This window comes from Ylistrum balloti, unplaced genomic scaffold (assembly GCF_031769215.1).
Source record: "Ylistrum balloti isolate Yb309-2 unplaced genomic scaffold, AGI_CSIRO_Ybal_v1 Utg370854, whole genome shotgun sequence".
Lineage (NCBI taxonomy): Eukaryota > Metazoa > Mollusca > Bivalvia > Pectinida > Pectinidae > Ylistrum > Ylistrum balloti.
Window position 1 is genome coordinate 184,306 of NW_026782490.1, and position 22,162 is coordinate 206,467.

The window sequence follows — 22,162 nt, forward strand, 5'->3', positions numbered from 1 at the left end:
AGCTACGCAGTTGCAGTCTACTGATTACCTTGATGTCGTGTCCTGTTTAAGCACCACACAAGTTATATATCTGTCCCGTCAATACAGCGATAAGGACACCCAACATTTTTGCTTATACCCGCCAGAGCGACATATAGTGAATTATATGACTGTAGCATTGATGAAGCCTTACTGATTTATGGAGAAGCTACTAATATAACAGCCTCATTTACAGAGAGATGCAATAATCCATTAAGGCTTTCTAGTCCAAATAATATAAGAGTCTAATATAAAGATGTAATACATACATTCAAATTAATATAGCCTAACCAACATCTGACGCAGGGTCAGAGAAGGAGTTATATGATAGTTCGCTAGAAATAGCCTCACCAACGTCTGACGAAGAGTCAAAATACGAATTATATGTTAATCCGCTTGAAATAGCCTCACCAACATTTGACACAGGGTTAAAGAAGGAATTTTATGATAGTTCCCTTGAACTAGCACAACAACATCTGACGAGGGGTCACTGTACGAATTATATGACAGTCCGTTTGAAATAGCCTCATCAACATCTGACGAAAGGTCAAAGTACGAATTATATGACAGACCGCTTTAAATAGCCTCAACATCTGAAGAAGGGTCACAGTACGATTTGTATGACAATCCGGTTGAAATAGCCTCACCAACATCGAACTAAAGGTTATAATAAGAATTATATCACAGACCGCTTGAAATAGCCTCAACATCTGAAGAAGGGTCACAGTACGATTTGTATGACATTCCGGTTGAAATAGCCTCACCAACATCGAACTAAAGGTTATAATACGAATTATATGACAGACCGCTTGAAATGGCATCACAAACATTTGACGAATGGTCACTATACGAACTATATGACAGTCCCCTTGAAATAGCCTCAACAACATCTGACGAAGGGTTATAATACGAATTATATGATAGCCCGCTTGAAATAACCGCACCAACATCTGACGAAGGGTCACAGTACGAATTATATGACAGTCCCCTTGAAATAACCGCACCAACATCTGACGAAGGGTCACAGTACGAATTATATGACAGACCGCTTGAAATAACCGCACCAACATCTGACGAAGGGTCACAGTACGAATTATATGACAGTCCCCTTGAAATAACCGCACCAACATCTGACGAAGGGTCACAGTACGAATTGTATGACAGACCGCTTGAAATAGCCTCAAACAACATCTGACGAAGGGTTATAATACGAATTATATGATAGCCCGCTTGAAATAACCGCACCAACATCTGACGAAGGGTCACAGTACGAATTATATGACAGTCCCCTTGAAATAACCGCACCAACATCTGACGAAGGGTCACAGTACGAATTGTATGACAGACCGCTTGAAATAGCCTCAAACAACATCTGACGAATATTCACAATACGAATTATATGATAGTCTTCTTGAAATAGCTTCAGCAACATCTGACGAAGAGTCACAGAACGGATTATATGACAATACATTCGAAATAGCCTCATCAGCATCGTACGAAGGGTCACAATACGAATTATATGACAGACCGCTTGAAATAGTCTCAACAACATAGTACTAAGGGTCATTGAAGGAATTATATCACAAACTGCTTGTAATAGCATCACCGATATCTATTGGAGGGTCTCAGTACGAATTACAAAAATGTATATATGACCGACCTCTTGAAATAGCCACAACAACATCTGTTGAAGGGTCAGTGTTCGAATTACTTGATAGACCGCTTGATATAGCCTCACCAACATCTGACGAAGAGTCACAATACGAATTATATGATAGTCCGCTTGAAATAGCCTCACCAACATCTGACGCATGGTCACAGAAGGAATTAAATGGTAGACTTGTTGTAATAGCCTCACCAACATCTGACGAAGTGTCAAAATACGAATTATATGACAATACATTTGAAATAGCCTCACCAACATCGTACGAAGGGTCACAATAGGAATTATATGACAGATAGCTTGAAATAGCTTCAACAACATCTGAGGAAGGGTCACAGAAGGAATTATATGACAATACATTTGAAATAGCCTCACCAACATCGTTCGAAGGGTCACAATACGAATTATATGACAGATCGCTTGAAATATCCTCACCAACATCTGACAAAGGGTCATAGTACGAATAATATGACAATACATTTGAAATAGCCTCACCAACATCGTTCGAAGGGTCACAATACGAATTATATGACAGATCGCTTGAAATATCCTCACCAACATCTGACAAAGGGTCATAGTACGAATAATATGACAATACATTTGAAATAGCCTCACCAACATCGTTCGAAGGGTCACAATACGAATTATATGACAGATCGCTTGAAATATCCTCACCAACATCTGACAAAGGGTCATAGTACGAATAATATGACAATACATTTGAAATAGCCTCACCAACATCGTTCGAAGGGTCACAATACGAATTATATGACAGATCGCTTGAAATATCCTCACCAACATCTGACAAAGGGTCATAGTACGAATTATATGACAATCCGCTTGAAATAGCCCCAACAACATCGTATTAAGAGTCATTGAAGGAATTATATGACAGACCGCTTGAAATAGCTTCAACAACATCTGAGGAAGGGTCACAGAAGGAATTATGTGACAGACTGCTTGTAATAGCATCATCAGCATCGTACGAAGCGTCACAGAAGGAAGTATATGACAAACCGCCTGAAATAGCCTCACAAACATCTGACGAAAAGTCAAATTACGAATTATATGATAGTCTTCTTGAAATAGCCTCAGCAACATCTGACAAAGTGTAACAGTACGAATTATACGACAGTTCAATGGAAATAACTCACCAACATCTGACTCATGGTCACAGGAAGTATTTGATGACATCGTTCGAAGGGTCACAATACGAATTATATGACAGATCGCTTGAAATATCCTCACCAACATCTGACAAAGGGTCATAGTACGAATTATATAACAGTCCGCTTGAAATAGCCTCACCAACATCTGACTCATGGTCACAGGAAGTATTTGATGACATCGTACGAAGGGTCACAATACGAATTATATGACAGATCGCTTGAAATAGCTTGACTACATCGTTCAAAGGGTCATAGTACGAATTATGAATGTTCGCTTGAAATGACATCACGAACATTTGAGGAATGGTCACTGTACGAATTATATGACAGTTCACTTGAAATAACTCGCCAACATCTGAGTCATGGTCACCGCAGGTATTCTATGACAATCCGCTTGATATAGCCTCACCAACATCTGTTGAAGGGTCACTGTTCGAATTATTTGATAGACCGCTTGAAATAGCCTCACCAACATCTGACAAAGAGTCAAAGAAGGAATTATATGACAGACTTCTTGTAATAGCCTCACCAAGATCTGACGAAGGGTCACAGTAAGAACAATACGACAGTGCGTTTGAAATAGCCTCATCAACATCGTACGAAGGGTCACAATACGAATTATACGACAGTGCGTTTGAAATAGCCTCATCAACATCGTACGAAGGGTCAAAATACGAATTATATGACAGTCCGCTAGAAATAGCCTGAATACATCGTTCAAAGGGTCACATTACGAATTATATGAGTGTTCGTTTGAAATAGCCTCAGCAACATCTGACGAAGAGTCACAGAACGGATTATATGACAATACATTCGAAATAGCCTCATCAGCATCGTACGAAGGGTCACAATACGAATTATATGACAGACCGCTTGAAATAGTCTCAACAACATAGTACTAAGGGTCATTGAAGGAATTATATCACAAACTGCTTGTAATAGCATCACCAATATCTATTGGAGGGTCTCAGTACGAATTACAAAAATGTATATATGACCGACCTTTTGAAATAGCCACAACAACATCTGTTGAAGGGTCAGTGTTCGAATTACTTGATAGACCGCTTGATATAGCCTCACCAACATCTGACGAAGAGTCACAATACGAATTATATGATAGTCCGCTTGAAATAGCCTCACCAACATCTGACGCATGGTCACAGAAGGAATTAAATGGTAGACTTGTTGTAATAGCATCACCAACATCTGGCGCATGGTCACAGAAGGAATTAAATGGTAGACTTGTTGTAATAGCATCACCAACATCTGACGAAGTGTCAAAATACGAATTATATGACAGTCCGCTTGAAATAGCCTCACCAACATCTGACGAAGAGTCACAGTACGAATTATATGACAATACGTTTGAAATAGCCTCACCAACATCGTGCGAAGGGTCACAGAAGGAATTATATGACAGACTGCTCGTAATAGCATCATCAGCATCGTACGAAGCGTCACAGAAGGAAGTATATGACAAACCGCCTGAAATAGCCTCACAAACATCTGACGAAGGGTCACAATACGAAATATATGATAGTCCTTTTGAAATAGCCTCAGCAACATCTAACGAAGACTAACAGTACGAATTATATGACAGACCGTTTGAAATAGCCTCAACAACATCTGACGAAGGATCACAGTACGAATAATACGAAAGTCCGCTTGAAATAGCCTGACTACGTCGTTCAAAGTGTCACAGAACGAATTATATTAATGTTGGCTTGAAATGGCATCACGAACATTTGACGAATGGTCACAAAAAGTATTTTATGACAGTCCGCTTGAAATAGCCTCACCAACATTTGACGAAGGGTCACAGAAGGAATTATATGACAGACGGGTTGAAATAGCCTCACCCACATCTGACGAAGGGTCAAAAAACGAATTATATGACAGACCGCTTGAAATAGTCTCACCAACATCTGACGAAAAGTCAAAATACGAATTATATGATAGTCTTCTTGAAATAGCTTCAGCAACATCTGACGAAGAGTCACAGAACGGATTATATGACAATACATTCGAAATAGCCTCATCAGCATCGTTCGAAGGGTCACAATACGAATTATATGACAGACCGCTTGAAATAGCCTCACCAACATCTGACGAATGGTCACATTACGAATTATATGAGTGTTCGTTTGAAATAGCCTCACCAACACCGCTTGAAACAGAACTATCAACATCGATCTTATAATTGAAACTACATAGAAAATATAATGAAAGAAAAACCTGTATTAAATTTGTTGATGATGTAACATTGTTTAAGACCAATAAAAACCAGTATACATTTTCCAGAGACATTATGTTAGAAACATAACAAACATAACAAGAATTTCAGAGGATGACATTGTAATATAATAACAAAATCAGGAGAAGACCCTTTGTACTATAAGAACGAATGTTGTTGAATTCATAAGAAGAGAAAAAATCTTTGTGTATCGTGTATTCAACAATAACATTACGTTACAATGTATGTTACTTTGTAACGTAATACAATCGTCTGAAGATGGCCATGATGCCTAAAAAACGTTAGCGAGTTTATTTGCCATATGAAGTGTTTGATTATATATATATATTGAATCTGGTAAGTATTATCAATGGTATGGTCCAATATTGGCACTGGATCCCAACAAACAAATGTTCGTTCGATGCGAACAATGATCAATTGATCAATTCACTTATCCGTACTGTCGTCATTACTTCATTGATCATGTAATTTTTCTAATATTATGCATCCAAAGAACGTTTATTTGTTAGGATCCAATACCAATATTCAACTTTACCGTCGATATTACTATATAAATACACATACATGTATATATAATTATATATATATACATATATAATTATATATACATGTATTTTATATATCATCGATCTCAGGTAAAACATATAGCCCTCAGGTCTCATATAAATCGTGCGGTGTCGTTTCTTCTGACGTTGGAATCTCTTTATGTTAGACTCTTATGTAATTTGGACTAGAAAGCCTAAATGGATAACGTAAATGTTAATGAAACTGTGATATTAGTAGCTTCGTCGGAAATCAGAAAAGCTTCATCAATGCAAGATTTGTATAGTTCACTATATGTCGCTCTGGCGGGTATAAGCAAAATGTTGGATGTCCTTATAGCTTTATTGAAGGGACAGTTTTTAGCTTTTGCTAAACTGCTATATAGCTTAAGCTAAACATTTCCGGAGGGCAACAGACTATCATTCCTAAAAGAATTTGTAGCTTTAAGTACTCTATTGTTATCTTTTATCTGATGTCTATCACAAAATATTTGTTGCTATATTTCATCTGATGTCAGTCACAAAATAGCATGTTGTTATTTTCTATATAATCTATCTATCACAAAATACTTGTTGCTATATTTCATTTGATGTCTATCACAAAATAGCATGTTGTTATTTTCTATAGAATCTATCTATCACAAAATACTTGTTGCTATATTTCATTTGATGTCTATCACAAAATAGCATGTTGTTATTTTCTATAGAATCTATCTATCACAAAATACTTGTTGCTATATTTCATCTGATGTCAATCACAAAATAGCATGTTGTTATTTTCTATATAATCTATCTATCACAAACTACTCTGTTGCTCTATTTCATTTGATGTCTCTCACAAAATACCCTGTTGTTATATTTCATCTAGTGTATATCACAAAATACCCTGTTGCTATATTTCATCTAGTGTATATCACAAAATACCCTGTTGCTATATTTCATTTGATGTCTATCACAAAATACCCTGTTGCTATATTTCATTTGATGTCTATCACAAAATACCCTGTTGTTGTGTTTCATCAAATGTCTGTCACAGGCTATTAGGTTCTATTCCCTCTACTATGATATTTCATCACATGCTTATCACACAAACACAATGGTATAGAAAGTTTTTACAACATGTACATTATATGAACCAGTATGGAAAGATTTCATCTGGTGTTCATCATACATTACGAAATGGAAATATTTCATCTGGTGTCATTCATACACTACAGTAAGGAAATATTTTATCTGGTGTTCATCATACAGTACGGTATGAAAATACTTCAACTGGTGTCGGTCATACATTTTGGAAATATTTCATCTTGTGTCCATCATACACCACGGTATCGAAATATTTCAACTGGTTTCAATCATACAATGTGTTATTTAAATATTTCATTTTGGTATCCAACATACAATTCAGTATGGAACTATTTCATTTCGCGTCCATCATGCATTACAGAGTGGAAATATTTTATGCGTATTTAATAATACAGTATAGAAATATTTCATCTAGTGTCGATCATACACTACGGTTTGGAAATATTTCATTTGGTGTCCATCATACACAACGATTTGGAAATATTATCTGGTGTCATTCATACACTACGGTTTGGAAATATTTGATCTGGTGTCCATCATACATTACGGTATGGAAATATCTAACAACAAGTCCAATATGTGGAACAGTATGGAAATATTATCTGGTGCCATTCATACACTACGATATTGAAATATTTTGATCACGTGTCTGTCATATACTATTGTATGGATCATACATTACGGTATTGAAATGGTTTCTGTATTTACAGAAAGGTTACATTTTACGTGATGTATATGTACTATTAGAGTAATATTCTAACTTGTGGTTTTCACACATAATAACAGTGTTACATTCCATATTGTGTCTATCTCACTAAGGCATTGAAGAAATCAACTCACCATTTTGCAATGTTCATTTTACTCTCAAAGCATTCCATGGGAATATAAATCAACCAATCTACGAATTAGCTGATCTGTGAGATATTTGATTAATCAATTCAATGCTTTTTACACGCTGTAAGGTATCGCCATCTGTGACTGGTAAGACTGGAACCGTTATTGCTGATTGAGTGGTTTCTGATTAAATACAAGGATGGACTTTCCATCTGCCCGTCGTAATTAACGTAATTGCGATATTTCTTGCGTGCACTTCGACTATTATCGATTGCATGAAATATGTTATACACAAGCTGTCTTTTTCAGAACAGTGTTAGGGTTAGGGTTAAGGTTTTGTATGAAATATGTCATACACAAGCTGTCTTTTTCAGAACAGTGTTAGGGTTAGGGTTAAGGTTTTGTATGAAATATGGGTTAGGGTTAGGGTTAGGGTTTTGTATGAAATATGTCATACACATGCTGTCTCTTTCAGAACTGTGTTAGGGTTAGGATTAAGGTTTTGTATGAAATATGTCATACACATGCTGTCTCTCTCAGAACAGTGTTAGGGTTAGTGTTAAGGTTTTGTATGAAATATGTCATACACATGCTGTCTCTTTCAGAACAGTGTTAGGGTTAGGGTTTTGTATGAAATATGTCATACACAAGCTGTCTTTTTCAGAACAATGTTAGGGTTAGGGTTAAGGTTTTGTATGAAATATTTCATACACATGCTGTCTCTTTCAGAACAGTGTTAGGGTTAGGGTTAAGGTTTTGTATGAAATATGGGTTAGGGTTAGGGTTAGGGTTTTGTATGAAATATGTCATACACATGCTGTCTCTTTCAGAACAGTGTTAGGGTTAGTGTTAAGGTTTTGTATGAAATATGTCATACACATGCTGTCTCTTTCAGAACAGTGTTAGGGTTAGGGTTTTGTATGAAATATGTCATACACAAGCTGTCTTTTTCAGAACAATGTTAGGGTTAGGGTTAAGGTTTTGTATGAAATATTTCATACACATGCTGTCTCTTTCAGAACAGTGTTAGGGTTAGGGTTAAGGTTTTGTATGAAATATGTAATACACATGCTGTCTCTTTCAAAATAGTGTTTGATTCTATCTGTCTTTTTGTATTCATTAGTGTATTTATAAACGCAGAATGAACTATGTGTTATATCAACTACAAAACACATGTCAGCGAACACACATTAAGCTGGTTTATGTTTTGTTGAATTCACGTCGGCATTATAGGATATCTGCAGGAGGTAACTGTTACACTTTAGGTATTGTATGATACTGAAAATATAGAAAAGGATTGCTTCTTGCAATCGGTAATGGTGTGATTCATTAATGAATGATCAATTTCCCAAGCAGATGGTAGTTACTGTTGAGTCCGTTGAATATAAGTATCTGCAGGAAAAAATATTTAGGCACTATGTGGCTAATTTCCATCGAAACAAATTGATTTGATGAAAAAGTTTTGGAAAGGAAGTCGAATAACTAGAGATTCCGATGAATTAATGTGTGATTTATAATGAATGCTTGAGGCTAGTTTAAATTTATCCGATGAAATTGGTCATATCACTTTGTGATAATGGTAAAAGATGATTAGTCTTGAGGCAGTATCTTCTGTAGTTGTATCCATTACAGAAATCTAGCTGTATATACACGTTGCACCATCAATAAAATAATAATTTCTACGAAGTTATCAGTAATGCATTGAGGGGATTGACACTGGTTAATTCAATGACAAACACTGTAGTTCCTTAATTAACACCGGGTAATACCCAAAATACCGTTATATGGAGGAATACATTAAAAGAAATAAAAAGCACACGAAACAGCACATTGTGGTAAGCAGCATTATATAAAAAGAAACAAGTACGAAAGCAGTGGAGTGCACTGATCAGCATAAGGCAAGATGTATGATTAGGGAGAAATGTCAAAATTAACAAAGGATTGTTATGCGGTAAAAGCAGTAGAATAGTGCGATTGTCCTGTAAAACAGATACTGATGTTGTGTAGTATGATTGTTCTGTATGGAGATCCACACAAGGACTGTAATACTGTAGTGTGGTTGTCATATTAGGTACAAATAAATAAGTACTGTAGTAGACAAGAAGCAAATAGTGGTTGTCCATTTTGGTAAAACTTAATATGCACTGTAGTGATATAGTGCGGTTTTTATGTTAAATGAAGCTGAACTAGTCTGTAGTTTAGTGGTATGGTTTGAATTTAGTAAAAGCCATGTAGCTGGGAAGTGAGCTTACCATGTAAGGTAATGTTGAAGTGGTGGTAACTTTAGCTAAAACGTAACAAATACTGTAGTATCGAAGTGAGGTGATCCTCTAACAAAAAACTAACAAGTACCGTAGTTTCTTAGTGCGGTTGTTATAGCAAAGTTAAATAAATACCAGTAGTAGCGTAACTAGGCCGTCTGTCAGAAAAGGATTAAAAAAACTGATACCCTTAAACAAAACACATTATAACTTTCAATGGTTGAATTTAATGACCTCAAAATGCCTTCTTGATATAGTAACACGTAAACCCATCAAGATGTCTACCCATACTTTTTATTTACTCCTGGTATGTTTAACATTCGCAGCTAACTTTTAAAGGTCACGCACTAGAAACTGGCGGCGCGTTATCCAAGTAAGATGACAAAATATACATACGCCACATCTATATACATCTACATATGCTATACATATACACACGCCTTGCGGCAATCTTCAGGCAATTGTATTGATGCCATAGATAACTTACATAGTAACATACATTATACTGTGATGTTATTGTCCAAAATAAGAGGAGTTAATAAAGGTTTAATTGGTGTCCCAGCACAAACTTTAGTGCGCGTTTAGGGACAGGTTGAAACGTTTGACAAACCTTTCTTTTTACTGATTCGTTTTGATGTAATAGGCTCTGACAATCTGTTAAAGTGGTCCTTGTCGGTGGGCTCCGACAGAGCGTTTCCTGTCTATCCAATGTAGTTTTCGAGGAAGTTGGAAAGGTCTTCTTTCATGTGTTGACAAGTGCCGCATTTGGTATATCCGCATCATATAGTTGTGTTGGCTCGGGTACATATTTTTTCCAAGTGTTTTGAGCTACCTTTCATTTTGAAGAAAGTCCAATGCCTCGCTGTATATTACTATTCAATGAAGGAATTGGAAACCGCCAATTTCCCAAAGTAATAGAATTGACTTAAATTCAGCTCCTCTGTATCACCTCGGTATAACATATTTGAATGCTAGATCTATACAAAACTTGATACTGACATCGACTTTTGGTCTGCAACAAAAAACATCTTTCACAAAATGTATCTGAATAGATGTTATTCTAACGTCATCTGAACATTTGTATAGACATGGCTATGTAACTGGCACTGGGGTTTGGAATGGGATGGAGATTGTCATTATTCATTTCAAAACCTACGTTTTCTCCAAAAGATATCTAAATTATAAGGATTGAAATTCAAGTTTATAGTCATAAATTGTTACTTGGTTATTTCTACAAGTCAGAATCTGATAAATAAATAAGCTAATGGACTACACAACCATCTACTTATAAAATTCAATTTGATTATCTTAATTAACTTACTTACATGAGTATGATACCATACAACCATTTCACCAATTCTAAATAATCAAGTTGAATCCAGCAGCTCAGAAACAATAAATTATTTGATTAAGACCCTGTAGAGCTGTAAACTCAACTGATATTTTGTTCAAACAGGTTTTCAGGATTTTATAGATTTTCACTAAGCCGGTTACAGACTTACAAAATCAAGTTTATTACAATTTTAGTGTTACATAAAAAATGTTTTAGAAATAAAATTAAAAACAAAAAAATGCAAGTTAATATCATTTCAAAACAGTGTAGAATTAGTTACAAATAATCCTACAACTTGATGAAATGCTGTCCATGTTGGTTTCGTTGTAGGAAAAAGTCGAGAAAAGTAGCTGATGTAGAGGAGTCTGTCTTGTCCATGGTTTTTAATTCTTGTGGTGTATACGATGGAAGTGGTAATTAAATTTCTTGTCATTTAAAGATATGGCGACGTCATTAATATTTCTAAAGGTGGAATTTAACGACTTTGCAAGGACCTATTTCATAAGCTTTTCGATGAATTCAGTATCGTATGATAAACAAAAACAAGTCAAACAACAGAGGTGCATAGTTAGTTCTTATAGGTATGTAAATGGTCTGTTGGAAGATCTTACCACCGAATTCGATGAAGATACTGTCAACCATTTTAGATGAAACATCAGATGTTTTAGATTTAGATTTTCAAAACGACGAACTTATCATTTTGGAGCAATGTACATCTTTAGCTCATTTCTTTATATCTCACACCGTTTTCATCAAATTGGTAAAATGTTGACATCAAGTTTTATTAGTTGTGACTATATCTGCTCGCTTCTTGTCCTGTTCAGTTTGCTTTAGTGGTCCTTGTGACGTCGAGTACATCTTTTGCGTGTTTGATTATTGTAAGTACCCTTGGCGAAGGTGATATTGAAATATGCCTTGTTTCCTTAATTATTGGATGTAGCAGTTTTCAAAGACAGATTTCCAGCAATCAAGTTATCGCCACTGGGTTTTGGCAAACATCCATGTAACGATTCCATCTGGTGAGCAAGTTATTTCCACTAAGCCGATTATCTACGTCAGTAATGCAGTCAACTTAATACTGTTACAATGTCAAAAATAATAACATACTTTTCTAGTAAGTTCATCTTCTTCATTCATTAGGTAATTAGTACATACATCTAAAGTCCAAATTGGACTTGATTGTGATTAGCCAAAACACATTAGAAGGCGTATAAACCAGTTCCAGTATTGTTATCATATTGAAAAATTGCGAATTTCATTGAATAATCCATTGAAATCTGGACAATTGGTTCAGCAGTTTTGAAATGTTTGAAGATTAGCATTAGGGCCAAAGTCATTGCCTATTGTCCATTACCCATCATAGAAATATTAGACATTCTGAAATCGTATAAGTCAGATACATGCTTCGACAATGGCTTAATAGTAGTATATGGGTAGGATTTCGGATGTGTATTCATATGCACGAGTTATTCTTGCTTAAAAGCAATAGGACGTTTAGTTAGTATAAAAAGGACGGTAAACCTCAATATAGATCGATGGTTTGCTATGGATTTAATTTCTTCAAGAATAAATTTTTATTTAGTATCTTCTTTTAATGGATTTAGGTATAAATTCTAGATGTAGTTTGCACTTTTGTATTGTCATTCACGATATGTCCATGCATTGTTTAAGCGGTGTTATGCACTTGTGACGTTTTATATCTAATATATTTCGGTTACTATTCACTTTTCGGAATTGATTAGAATACTGAAAATCGAAAAATATATAACGATTGATTAGGCATTGTTGTGTTTCTTTTGTGCAATTTTCGAAATAACATATGGTAGACACTCCTGGTGGACTTTAAGCACTCAGGATTTACAGTAATATGTTTTGATACATTTGAGTAGAGAAAAAATTCAGGATATTCACACGAACCTGATGTTTTTTCGATCAGATTTGGAATTCATCAGTCGCCTATTGGATTTTGAAATTCAGGCTCTTCGGGTAAGATTTGTTGTAGAAGATCTGGAGTGGGTTAGAGTTGGGACAAGTGTATAATTCAGAAACGTAGTTTGTCATTCCTGTTTTTGTCACCTTATGTGACTAGATATATGCCCGCATAGCCTTAGAAACACTGAACACTGTTTCCTAGTGTTATTTCTGATAGGCTATTTCACTGTGCTTATTGGACTAACTTTTCCTTTCTCAGCATGTATCCGTCCATTAAACCTTTTGGATCCTAACAACGCCTGTTACTAACCACTCTTTCCGCTGATATTTTGTAAACGATGTCAACTCTTCGTCCGTTTTTTCTTAGACTTTAAGTTTTGATATTTTTGTAATGTTGCAAAATGACCATTTTGGGGTTTTTGTGGAAATAAACTAAGGAATACATCATTTCAGACGTGAAAAAAGTTGTTCTAATCTATATAATCTTGTTTTTGCCATTGTGAATTGGATATTTCACAAAGATTTTCCAAGTGGTAAGGGAATTTCTTTTATCAAAACCAAAAGTTATCCATAGAAGAATACAATTTAACGAAGAAAATACGAGATAAAAGAGACTAATACTATGGTAATATCAGCTTAACTGTGTACCCTTGGTAGAGGTTAGGGATGACTGAATATAATACTCTTAAAGTTTAATTCTCCATGCTTACTGGGTTAGGGTTACGATCACACTGGATAAAAGTTAAACTGTTATACATATTTAGTCGGTGAATATATCTCTTTTCCTTGAAAAGTAATGAGTGATAAAAAGTTTGAAAACTATCAACAATGCATAAACCCCGCTGATATATCATCAAAACTAAAATGCTTTCCCGATGTTTTTGAAAAAAAATAAGTTTTAAACATATATTTATGAGAAAAAATAATTAGTGACGATATCTAGTCGATTTCATTAAAAAGTTGAGGAATCAATAAAATGAGGGTTAGAATTTTTCGACAGGTCGCATTTTTGGGTTAGAAGTGAAATTAATGGTGAAAAGAAATCGCATTTTTATCGATTTTTAAAATAAAGATAACACAAAGATCGGCCAAGAAATGAAGGCGCTACATCCGCTCAAAAAATTACTCCTATACCCTTAATTCCAAGATAAAGTCTTCAAACTTCAATATAATATTTTTCATGTTTCTTTCGTGTTTCTTCGAAGGTATGATAAGCAGATCGAAAATAAAAATACCAGACTCGAGAAAGTGATATATTTTGTTGAAATTTATTTAATTAAAAAGCAGAAAAAACATTCTATATACCCTTCCCAATTTTTATCAATATTTTAAAAAGTTGCAGTGTTATCTGCCTGATTTTAGGTCAGAACAGAGGTAATACATAGTTCTTTCAGATGACATGAAAAAGAATCTATTTCAAAGTAAACTGATTGTGTCTCAATAACAAATAAATCGAAAAAGTCCGAAAAAACGACCCAACAGGGAAACGTTTAAAAAATGTTGATTTTACCAACCAAGTCGTCAATAAATACGTCGCAAAATCACAAGGTTCTAAAGGTTAGGCCTCATGTCATTGCATGTTTATTCTGGTGAAGACGTATTGGAAAAGTTCAGCTTAAAATTTATTTCATCCTCGTGAAAATTGACCTTGACAACAATGGATTTTCGCGACAAAAACTTCATAAATGTAATGATTTCTGTACTAACGCTCAGGATAGTTATGACTTAAAATCTTTTTTTATACCTACGACGGATTTTGGAATGTTTCTCCTTGAGAATGATCCTTTAATTGCTCTAGCAGTAAATTTTATTTCACAACTTCTGTTTCAAGATGTTTCTCGTTCAATGGTTTCTGCTGTTTTTGGTAGGTAATCGTCTTTTTAATTATTTGCATGTTTCTCGTTTGGGATTCAATGTTTTTTTTAATGTTTCTTGTTGGTAATTACCCTAAGTGTTTTGCTGCATGTGAGTATGTTTTCAATTGGTCTTGCAGTGCTTTTTGTTGAATTGCTTATGTCTCTAGATGTTTCTCTTTGGAAATAAAATGTTTTGTACCCTTTTATAGTTATTAAATTATAGTCCCATTGATTGTTTGCATGCTTTCATTTTGGTCTTGCAGTACTTCCTGTTGCATTGCTAATGTTTCTCGTTTGGGATTCAATGTTTCTTAATGTTTTGCTACATGTGAACATGTTTTCAGTTGGTCTTGCAGTAATGTATGTTGCATTGCTGATGTTTCTAGATGTTTCTCGTTTGGGATTCAATGTTTCCTGCTGTTTCTGGTTGGTAATTAAGTGTTTTGTTGCATGTGAGAATGTTTTCAATTGGTCTTGTGAAGAATTTGTTGCATTGCTTGTAATGAAAGTGGTGTGTAACCATGCAGATTTTGAGTGTTGGTCGTGATTACATCCCTTTACTTGTAACTCTCGAAAAAGGAGGTAATAAAAATGAGTTGTTCGTATGTTAAACGTACACGTGGTGTTGTTGAGTTTACGGTCAGTGGCCTAATGGATAAACTGTATCACTTAGAAGTGATAACACCACATAGTGTCAGAAGAGTATGGATAAATTGGAGTTGCCCGCACCACTCTCACTGACAGGTAACGTCGCTGAAAATTGGAATTATTCAAACAGAGATTTGAACTGTACCTCGAGGTTTCCGGTGCGAAGGGAAAAGGGGACAAACAAAATACATGCTTGCTTCTCCATGTTATTGGAGAGGATGCACTCGAGATATACAACTTTTCATTTGAAAATAAAGATGAAAAGTTTAAATTAGACGTTGTAACAGGAAATTTTGAAGCGTACTGCTTGCCTAAGAAAAATGTGACTTTCGAACGTCATGAATTTTTCACTTGTTCTCTGAAATTCAATGAAAAATTGGTCAATTTGTGAACAAACTTAGAACTAAAGCCAAATCGTGTGAATTTGGTTAGTTAACAGACTCTCTTATCAAGGATAGAATCGTCAGTGAGATTCCTGATAATGGTCTTAGGGCTCGTTTATTAAGGGTTCAAGATTTGAAACTCAGTGACCCAATTACCATGTGTAGAACGGCGGAAACAACAAAAGATCGTATGAAAAATCTAGTTGAAGAACAGAAGGAGGTTCATGGTGTTAAACACAAGCCTACGGAAAAACACATTCCAAGCAAGGTGGTAAGACAGCACAACACAAACAGACAGCTACACCACAAAAACAGACTAAAGGTCAATGTGGAAGATGTGGGAGAAATCATGGTACCCAGTACGAGTGTCCGGCGATGGGTAAAACCTGTAACAACTGTCAAAAGAAAAATCATTTCTCAAAAATGTGTTTTCTTGGCAAGAAAGTTCACGAAGTGTCAGAATTCAAAGGAACAAAAACTGAATTTCAACACAGTGACCCTACATATGTTTTGTTGACACAGTAGATACAATTGATCCTAGTGATTCTTCAAGCGAGGAATGGAGGTTGAACATTAATACAAACGGTACGAATACTAACTTTAAGCTAGATACTGGCAGTATCTTTGTATTACAAGTTGGCAGAGAAACCTAAGCTACATCTGGCAAATATGAGATTGATTTCTTTCAGTGGAGACAAAATACCAGTCACAGGTGCATGTGTACTGAAGTTGAACCACATAGGGCGGACAACTCCTGTGTATTTCATAGTGACTAAAAACTCAGGAACTGCACTCCTAGGTGTGAAAGCATGTGATAAACTTAACCTAGTCAAGCGCGTATTTAACCTTGACAAACCTGCACAGCCAGCAGACAGTATTGTACAGGAGTTTTCTGATGTATTTGAAGGCCTGGGATGCCTACCACAGTATTCAAGTCAATTCATCTATTGCAACAGTGGTACACCCATGTCGCAATGTTCCATTTACCATTCAAGACAGGGTTAAGGTAGAGCTTGAACGTATGGAAAAACTGGAGGTCATATGTAAGGAGAATGATCCTACACCCTGGGTCGCTCTATGGTTGCTGTCGAGAAGAAAAGCGGTCAATTGCGTATATGTCTTGACCCCAGGGACCTGAATCGCGCAATATTAAGAGAATATTATAAGCTCCTGACCAGAGAAGAAATTATGTCAAAGTTCAAAAATGCGAAATAGTTCAGTAAGATCGACGCTTCATCCGGATTCTAGCAAATGGTGTACAGTCATTAACATTCATAGGGATGTCGTTGCTGACTTTCAATGTTCGTTCATTATCATGTACCCACTAAGATATAAGTCACGCTGAGATCTAAGCACTTCATGTTTATTACAAGTATACATGTACTGTAGACTAACAAGTCACAATACAAACACGTGGTATACAGTATTCTACATATGTTGTTATTCAACAGCCCGTTCGCTAAGCCCGACTGTACTTTTAAGTTACAGTTATTTCCATACATCTCAGCCCTCAGGTACAAATATCCTGAGTATACGTAAAAAATACCACAGTGTATAGCTTGTCCAAAAATGGCACATCACCAACACACTCATTCTTGCTATTTCGTACTATCCGCCGTCTTCTTCCCAAACTACCATGAATCGATCAGTGGGAGTTACCTCCCGTACTCCGTAAACATAAATCGCATTACAATAACATTACTACCCTATTATACATATACAATTATCGACAACATACCGGCCCCTAAAAGCGACATTAACAAGTACATTTATAAATTTACTACGAGTCGATAATTCACTTCAAAACGAAATATAGTGTATTACGGCACCTTCTACAATTATCAAAATATCAAATTTAACAAATAATGTCAATGTTCATCACTTTTCAGTCACTATTAAAAGTTTATCTTTCAACCTAACAGATAACATTACAAAATCAAACATATTATTTCAGACAATAATCAATGACGTATAGATTTGCGGAGCATGTCGTGCACTCCCGAATAAGAGGCATTATTTCTGGCCTTGACTTTATTCGTAGCAAATCTATGGAAATGAAACAATTTCTAAATTACAGAGTTTATGGATTGGCCTAACAAACACTGATGACCTAGTTTTCACATTTACAGATCTCACAAAACCATCTTTTTCCAGAATAAGTTTCAACAACACGTCCAAGTGGCCAGTTCATCCTTGGAGTAGACTCATCAAGAACTAACACAATATCATCTTTCTTGAAGTTGTCTTTCAAAGTTGTCCATTTTCTGCGAAATTGTAACTTAGAATCTGTTTCTAGGGAGTGTAATCTTTCAATATGAATGGCCTTGAAAATTGAAAGGCATGTAAATAAACAGCCATAGCGTTTTTCCCGACTTCGTCCTCTCTTAACATAAAATCGTCCAAAACAGTCGATTCCGACATTCGTAAACAGTGCTTTCTCTGCAACTAATCTATCCGACGGAAGTGAAGACATTTTCTGCGAACCTAATGCAGACCTCAGTCTTTTGCACATTACACAATTGCGCAGTATTTTGTTGACCAATGTACGACAATTCGCAATCCAGTATTTCTGTCTGATAACTAAAAGCACATATTCCCTTCCAGAATGCCTAGTTTCGATCTCATGAATGTTTCGAACTATCAGTTTAGAAATATGATGATCCTTAGGTAGTATAAGTGGATGTTTCGCTTCTTCAGAAACAGGTGCATTAAGCAATCTTCCTCCAACATGGAGAAAACCTTCGTCATTAACTAACAGGTTCCAAATTGAAAGCACACTTTTCTTGCTAACTTTTCCATGATGCGCTTTCAGAGCCTCAATTTCACTTCCAAAATCTGTCCTTTGAACGTACGCAGTAATTGCTTTCTCTTATCTGATCATGTCATCCGAATCTAGCGTTTTCTATACAGTACGCTTCCTAACCCAGTCCTTGTACTTCAAAAGCCAGGCGATTGCCCCTTTTAACCGATACCAAGATGAGTGGTAAGCCAATAGCTTGTTGACCAATTCATTTCCAGATTCGGATTCAGCAGTGAATAATCATGCAGTTGCTTTAACTTCTTTGTCATCAGTCAAAGAATCCGGATAATCTGTAGGCGATTCGCACAGTTGTCCTCACTATCACATAAAAATTCCGGCCCCTGTAACCAACGTTGTCGAGAAACCATCTCCGATACGTGTAATCCCCAAGAAGCATCATCCGCAGGATTCAAGTTTGTATCGATATGTCTCCAGCAATCCGGAGTAGATCCATCATGTATAATAGCGATACGGTTCGCGACAAAAGTATGGAATCTCTTGCCCTTGTTCTTGATATACTGCAATACTAGCATGATGTCTGTCCAAAACACATTTCTGGAGATGTCAAGATTCAACTCACTGCTAACACTGCGGCTGATAGTTCTAGTCTAGGAATAGACATTTGTTTTATCGGCGCCAATCTAGACTTTCCCATAACAAATGCGCAATTTTGCCATCCTCATTTAAAGCTCTGATGTACGATACAGCTCCGTAAGCCTCCTGTGACACATCACAAAAATGATGTAACTCCAGTTTCGCATTGAAACCAAAGATCACTGGCAAAATACATCGATCTACCTTCAGTTCATGAAGTTTTGGCAGCTCCTGTAACCATTTTAGCCAACAATGTTTATTCTTGCCTCCATGACATCATCCGAGCCTTTATTCATCTTAGATTCTGATTGAAGATCTTCTTTGCCTTTGAATAAATGGCGCAACAATACCTAATGGGTCATACACCGAACTCGTGATACTCAGTAGACTCCTTCGAGTAAAATTTGTGTCTCTTTACATGATTTTCATTGCGAGTGTATCTGTTTCGGTATTCCCTTTGACTCCAAGAGCTCTCTCCAATGGCAAAGATCCACAATTTATTTCAAGTTCTTTTATCCCCTGAGTTCTTTCTACGACAGGTATACTTTCTATAACAGATCTGTTATCTGTTATTCGCGATCCATTTTGTCAGACGGAATCCTCCAAGGGAAGTAAGTTGCCGCAATTCACTCACCAATTTTATAGCAGTTTCTTCATTGCTGACAGATTTCAAACAGTCATCAACGTAAAAGTTCTTCAGTACAGTATCTACCGTTGTTTGTCATATCAGGTCCCTGAGAAACATTCTTGTTTAGCGATGTACCCTTATACTCTGCGGCGCAATCATAAACAATGCATAATTTGTTTTGCTTATTCGGATTTACAACTGCATGGTGTGCATAGTGTGGCGAGTACCAAGTTTTTCGTGTATTGCTTTCCATACAATCATCTTCGACAATCTCAGCGAATCCCTGACTTACAAGCTTATCAATTTCTGCCTGATATTTACAATGCAGCTGTGGGTCCTTCGCAAATTTCTTCTGCAAATACTGAAGCCTTTTCAAAACTAATTCCTTGTTGTTTGGAAGATCTGTTGCATCCGACTTAAACGGAATATTCAACTGATAGTGTCCTTCAGATTGTGTACACGAATCATTCCAAATATCCAGAACTCTTTTGTCATGCACAGAGTGTTGTGGCGTACTCTCAGCCAACACATGACAAGTGTCTATACTCCAGAACCGTTCAAGCTGTTTCAATATTGTATCTCCTCCAGAGTTAACATGTACAGAACGCGAGTTTCCTGCAACATATAACTCATCACATATTTCTCCCAAATTACCATTAATAGTCCAGCCTAAAGCTGTTTTAACTGTGTACGGCTCATGATTCCTTTGTCCGAATAAATACAGTCTGACCTTTACCACGGACCATTACGGTCACTATAGGTATAGAAACTTTCGAAGTCTCATTTGTGCATTTCCACAGGCCCCTGAACTATGTGCATCCACTTTGTTTAGAAGATCAGAAGGATCCGATACACCAACACTTTTTGGGAGTGTTAATATGTTACAGTTCGTATTTTGACGTAATGCAGAATGTGACAACTTTGAATGTTTCTGCTTACAATTGTCAATGCTACAAATATTGGAAATTCTGCATTTTTGAGCTGTGTGGTTTCTGAATATCAAGCACTTGTAGCACAGTTTATGTTCGTTGACCACTTTAAGTCGTTGAGACGGTGTCATTCCAAGAAATTTCTTACACCTACTCATTGAATGTGTTCCGCCGCAAAGAAAACACTTGATGTTTTGCTGTTTTCCTGTGTTACTACAACTTTGCTGTTACTTGTCAGAATTCTCATCAGTTTCTACTATAAAGCTAGCAACACCTTTGTTGGAATTAGATTGAGTATTTGTTCTTTTTTCCTTGTCTCCATTAGCAACAGCTGCAGCTCCAAATACAGGATCTAATACTTCCTTGGTAACAGTTTCCACAAATGACACAAACACTGTTATATTGGGATATATCCCAGTTTTTTGTTGAAAACCTGCAAAGCGTCCTTGCGCCATCTTGATTGGATGTAAAGCGTTAACCTATTTATGATCCTTACCATCCGCGTACGCGAATCTACTTCCTCAAGCATATCCATTGCCTTCAGGGCTTCCATACATGCTCTTACATCATCTGTTTAACCACGCAAAGCTTGACCATCATTCGACTTTATGGGTTGACCATCGGTGAGCCTCTTCACTTCTGCCTCAGAGATCATATAATTATTTCCGAACCGTTCTTTTAATAACGCTCTGGCACGCGCATATTCTTCTGTAGCATTCATTTTACCGCACGGTTTAACAACCTGAGCAGCCTTGCCAGTACAGTATTGTAACAATCTGTTTAATTTCACACCATCACTCGCCGAGGACCGTCCAACTGCACTATCATAAGCGTTCATCAACACCCAATAATCCATGGTATTTCCATCGAAAGTCATTAGACATGTTTTGGGAAGACTAATTATGTCTAATAATTGTCTTTGCACTGCGAGTTCTGACTGAACAGGTTTTGAAATACTAGCTGGAGCGGAAGTGTAGAATGACATATTTGGTTGACCTATGTTAATTTAAATAGTTGGTTGTCCGGAATAATAATAATGGGCTTCAGATTTTATTACAGGAAGCTGAGTATTTGTAGTCGGTTCGTTGATTTTCATTAACGGGGTATAAATATTATCGCCATGATCCGAAGCACGAGAAACTCTACTGTTGTTTTGTTTTCATTTACATACTGCGATAATACCTTTTCCTCAGCATCTGCAGCCTCAATTTCTGCATTTAATTTCAAAAGCT

General features: G+C 36.3%; 1 protein-coding gene across 1 annotated transcript; it reads right to left on the reverse strand.

The window, feature by feature from the left end:
- Positions 1 to 21,504: 21,504 nt before the first annotated feature.
- On the reverse strand, positions 21,505 to 21,915 carry LOC132559092 (uncharacterized). The gene has a single exon (XM_060223703.1). The coding sequence runs from the start codon at positions 21,913 to 21,915 to the stop codon at positions 21,505 to 21,507; it is 411 nt and encodes a 136-aa protein (XP_060079686.1).
- Positions 21,916 to 22,162: the final 247 nt, after the last annotated feature.

What these genes read in the sequence shown, in the direction of transcription:
- LOC132559092 (XM_060223703.1), bottom strand. Translation starts at nt 21,915, where the DNA reads ATGTCATTCTACACTTCCGCTCCAGCTAGTATTTCAAAACCTGTTCAG.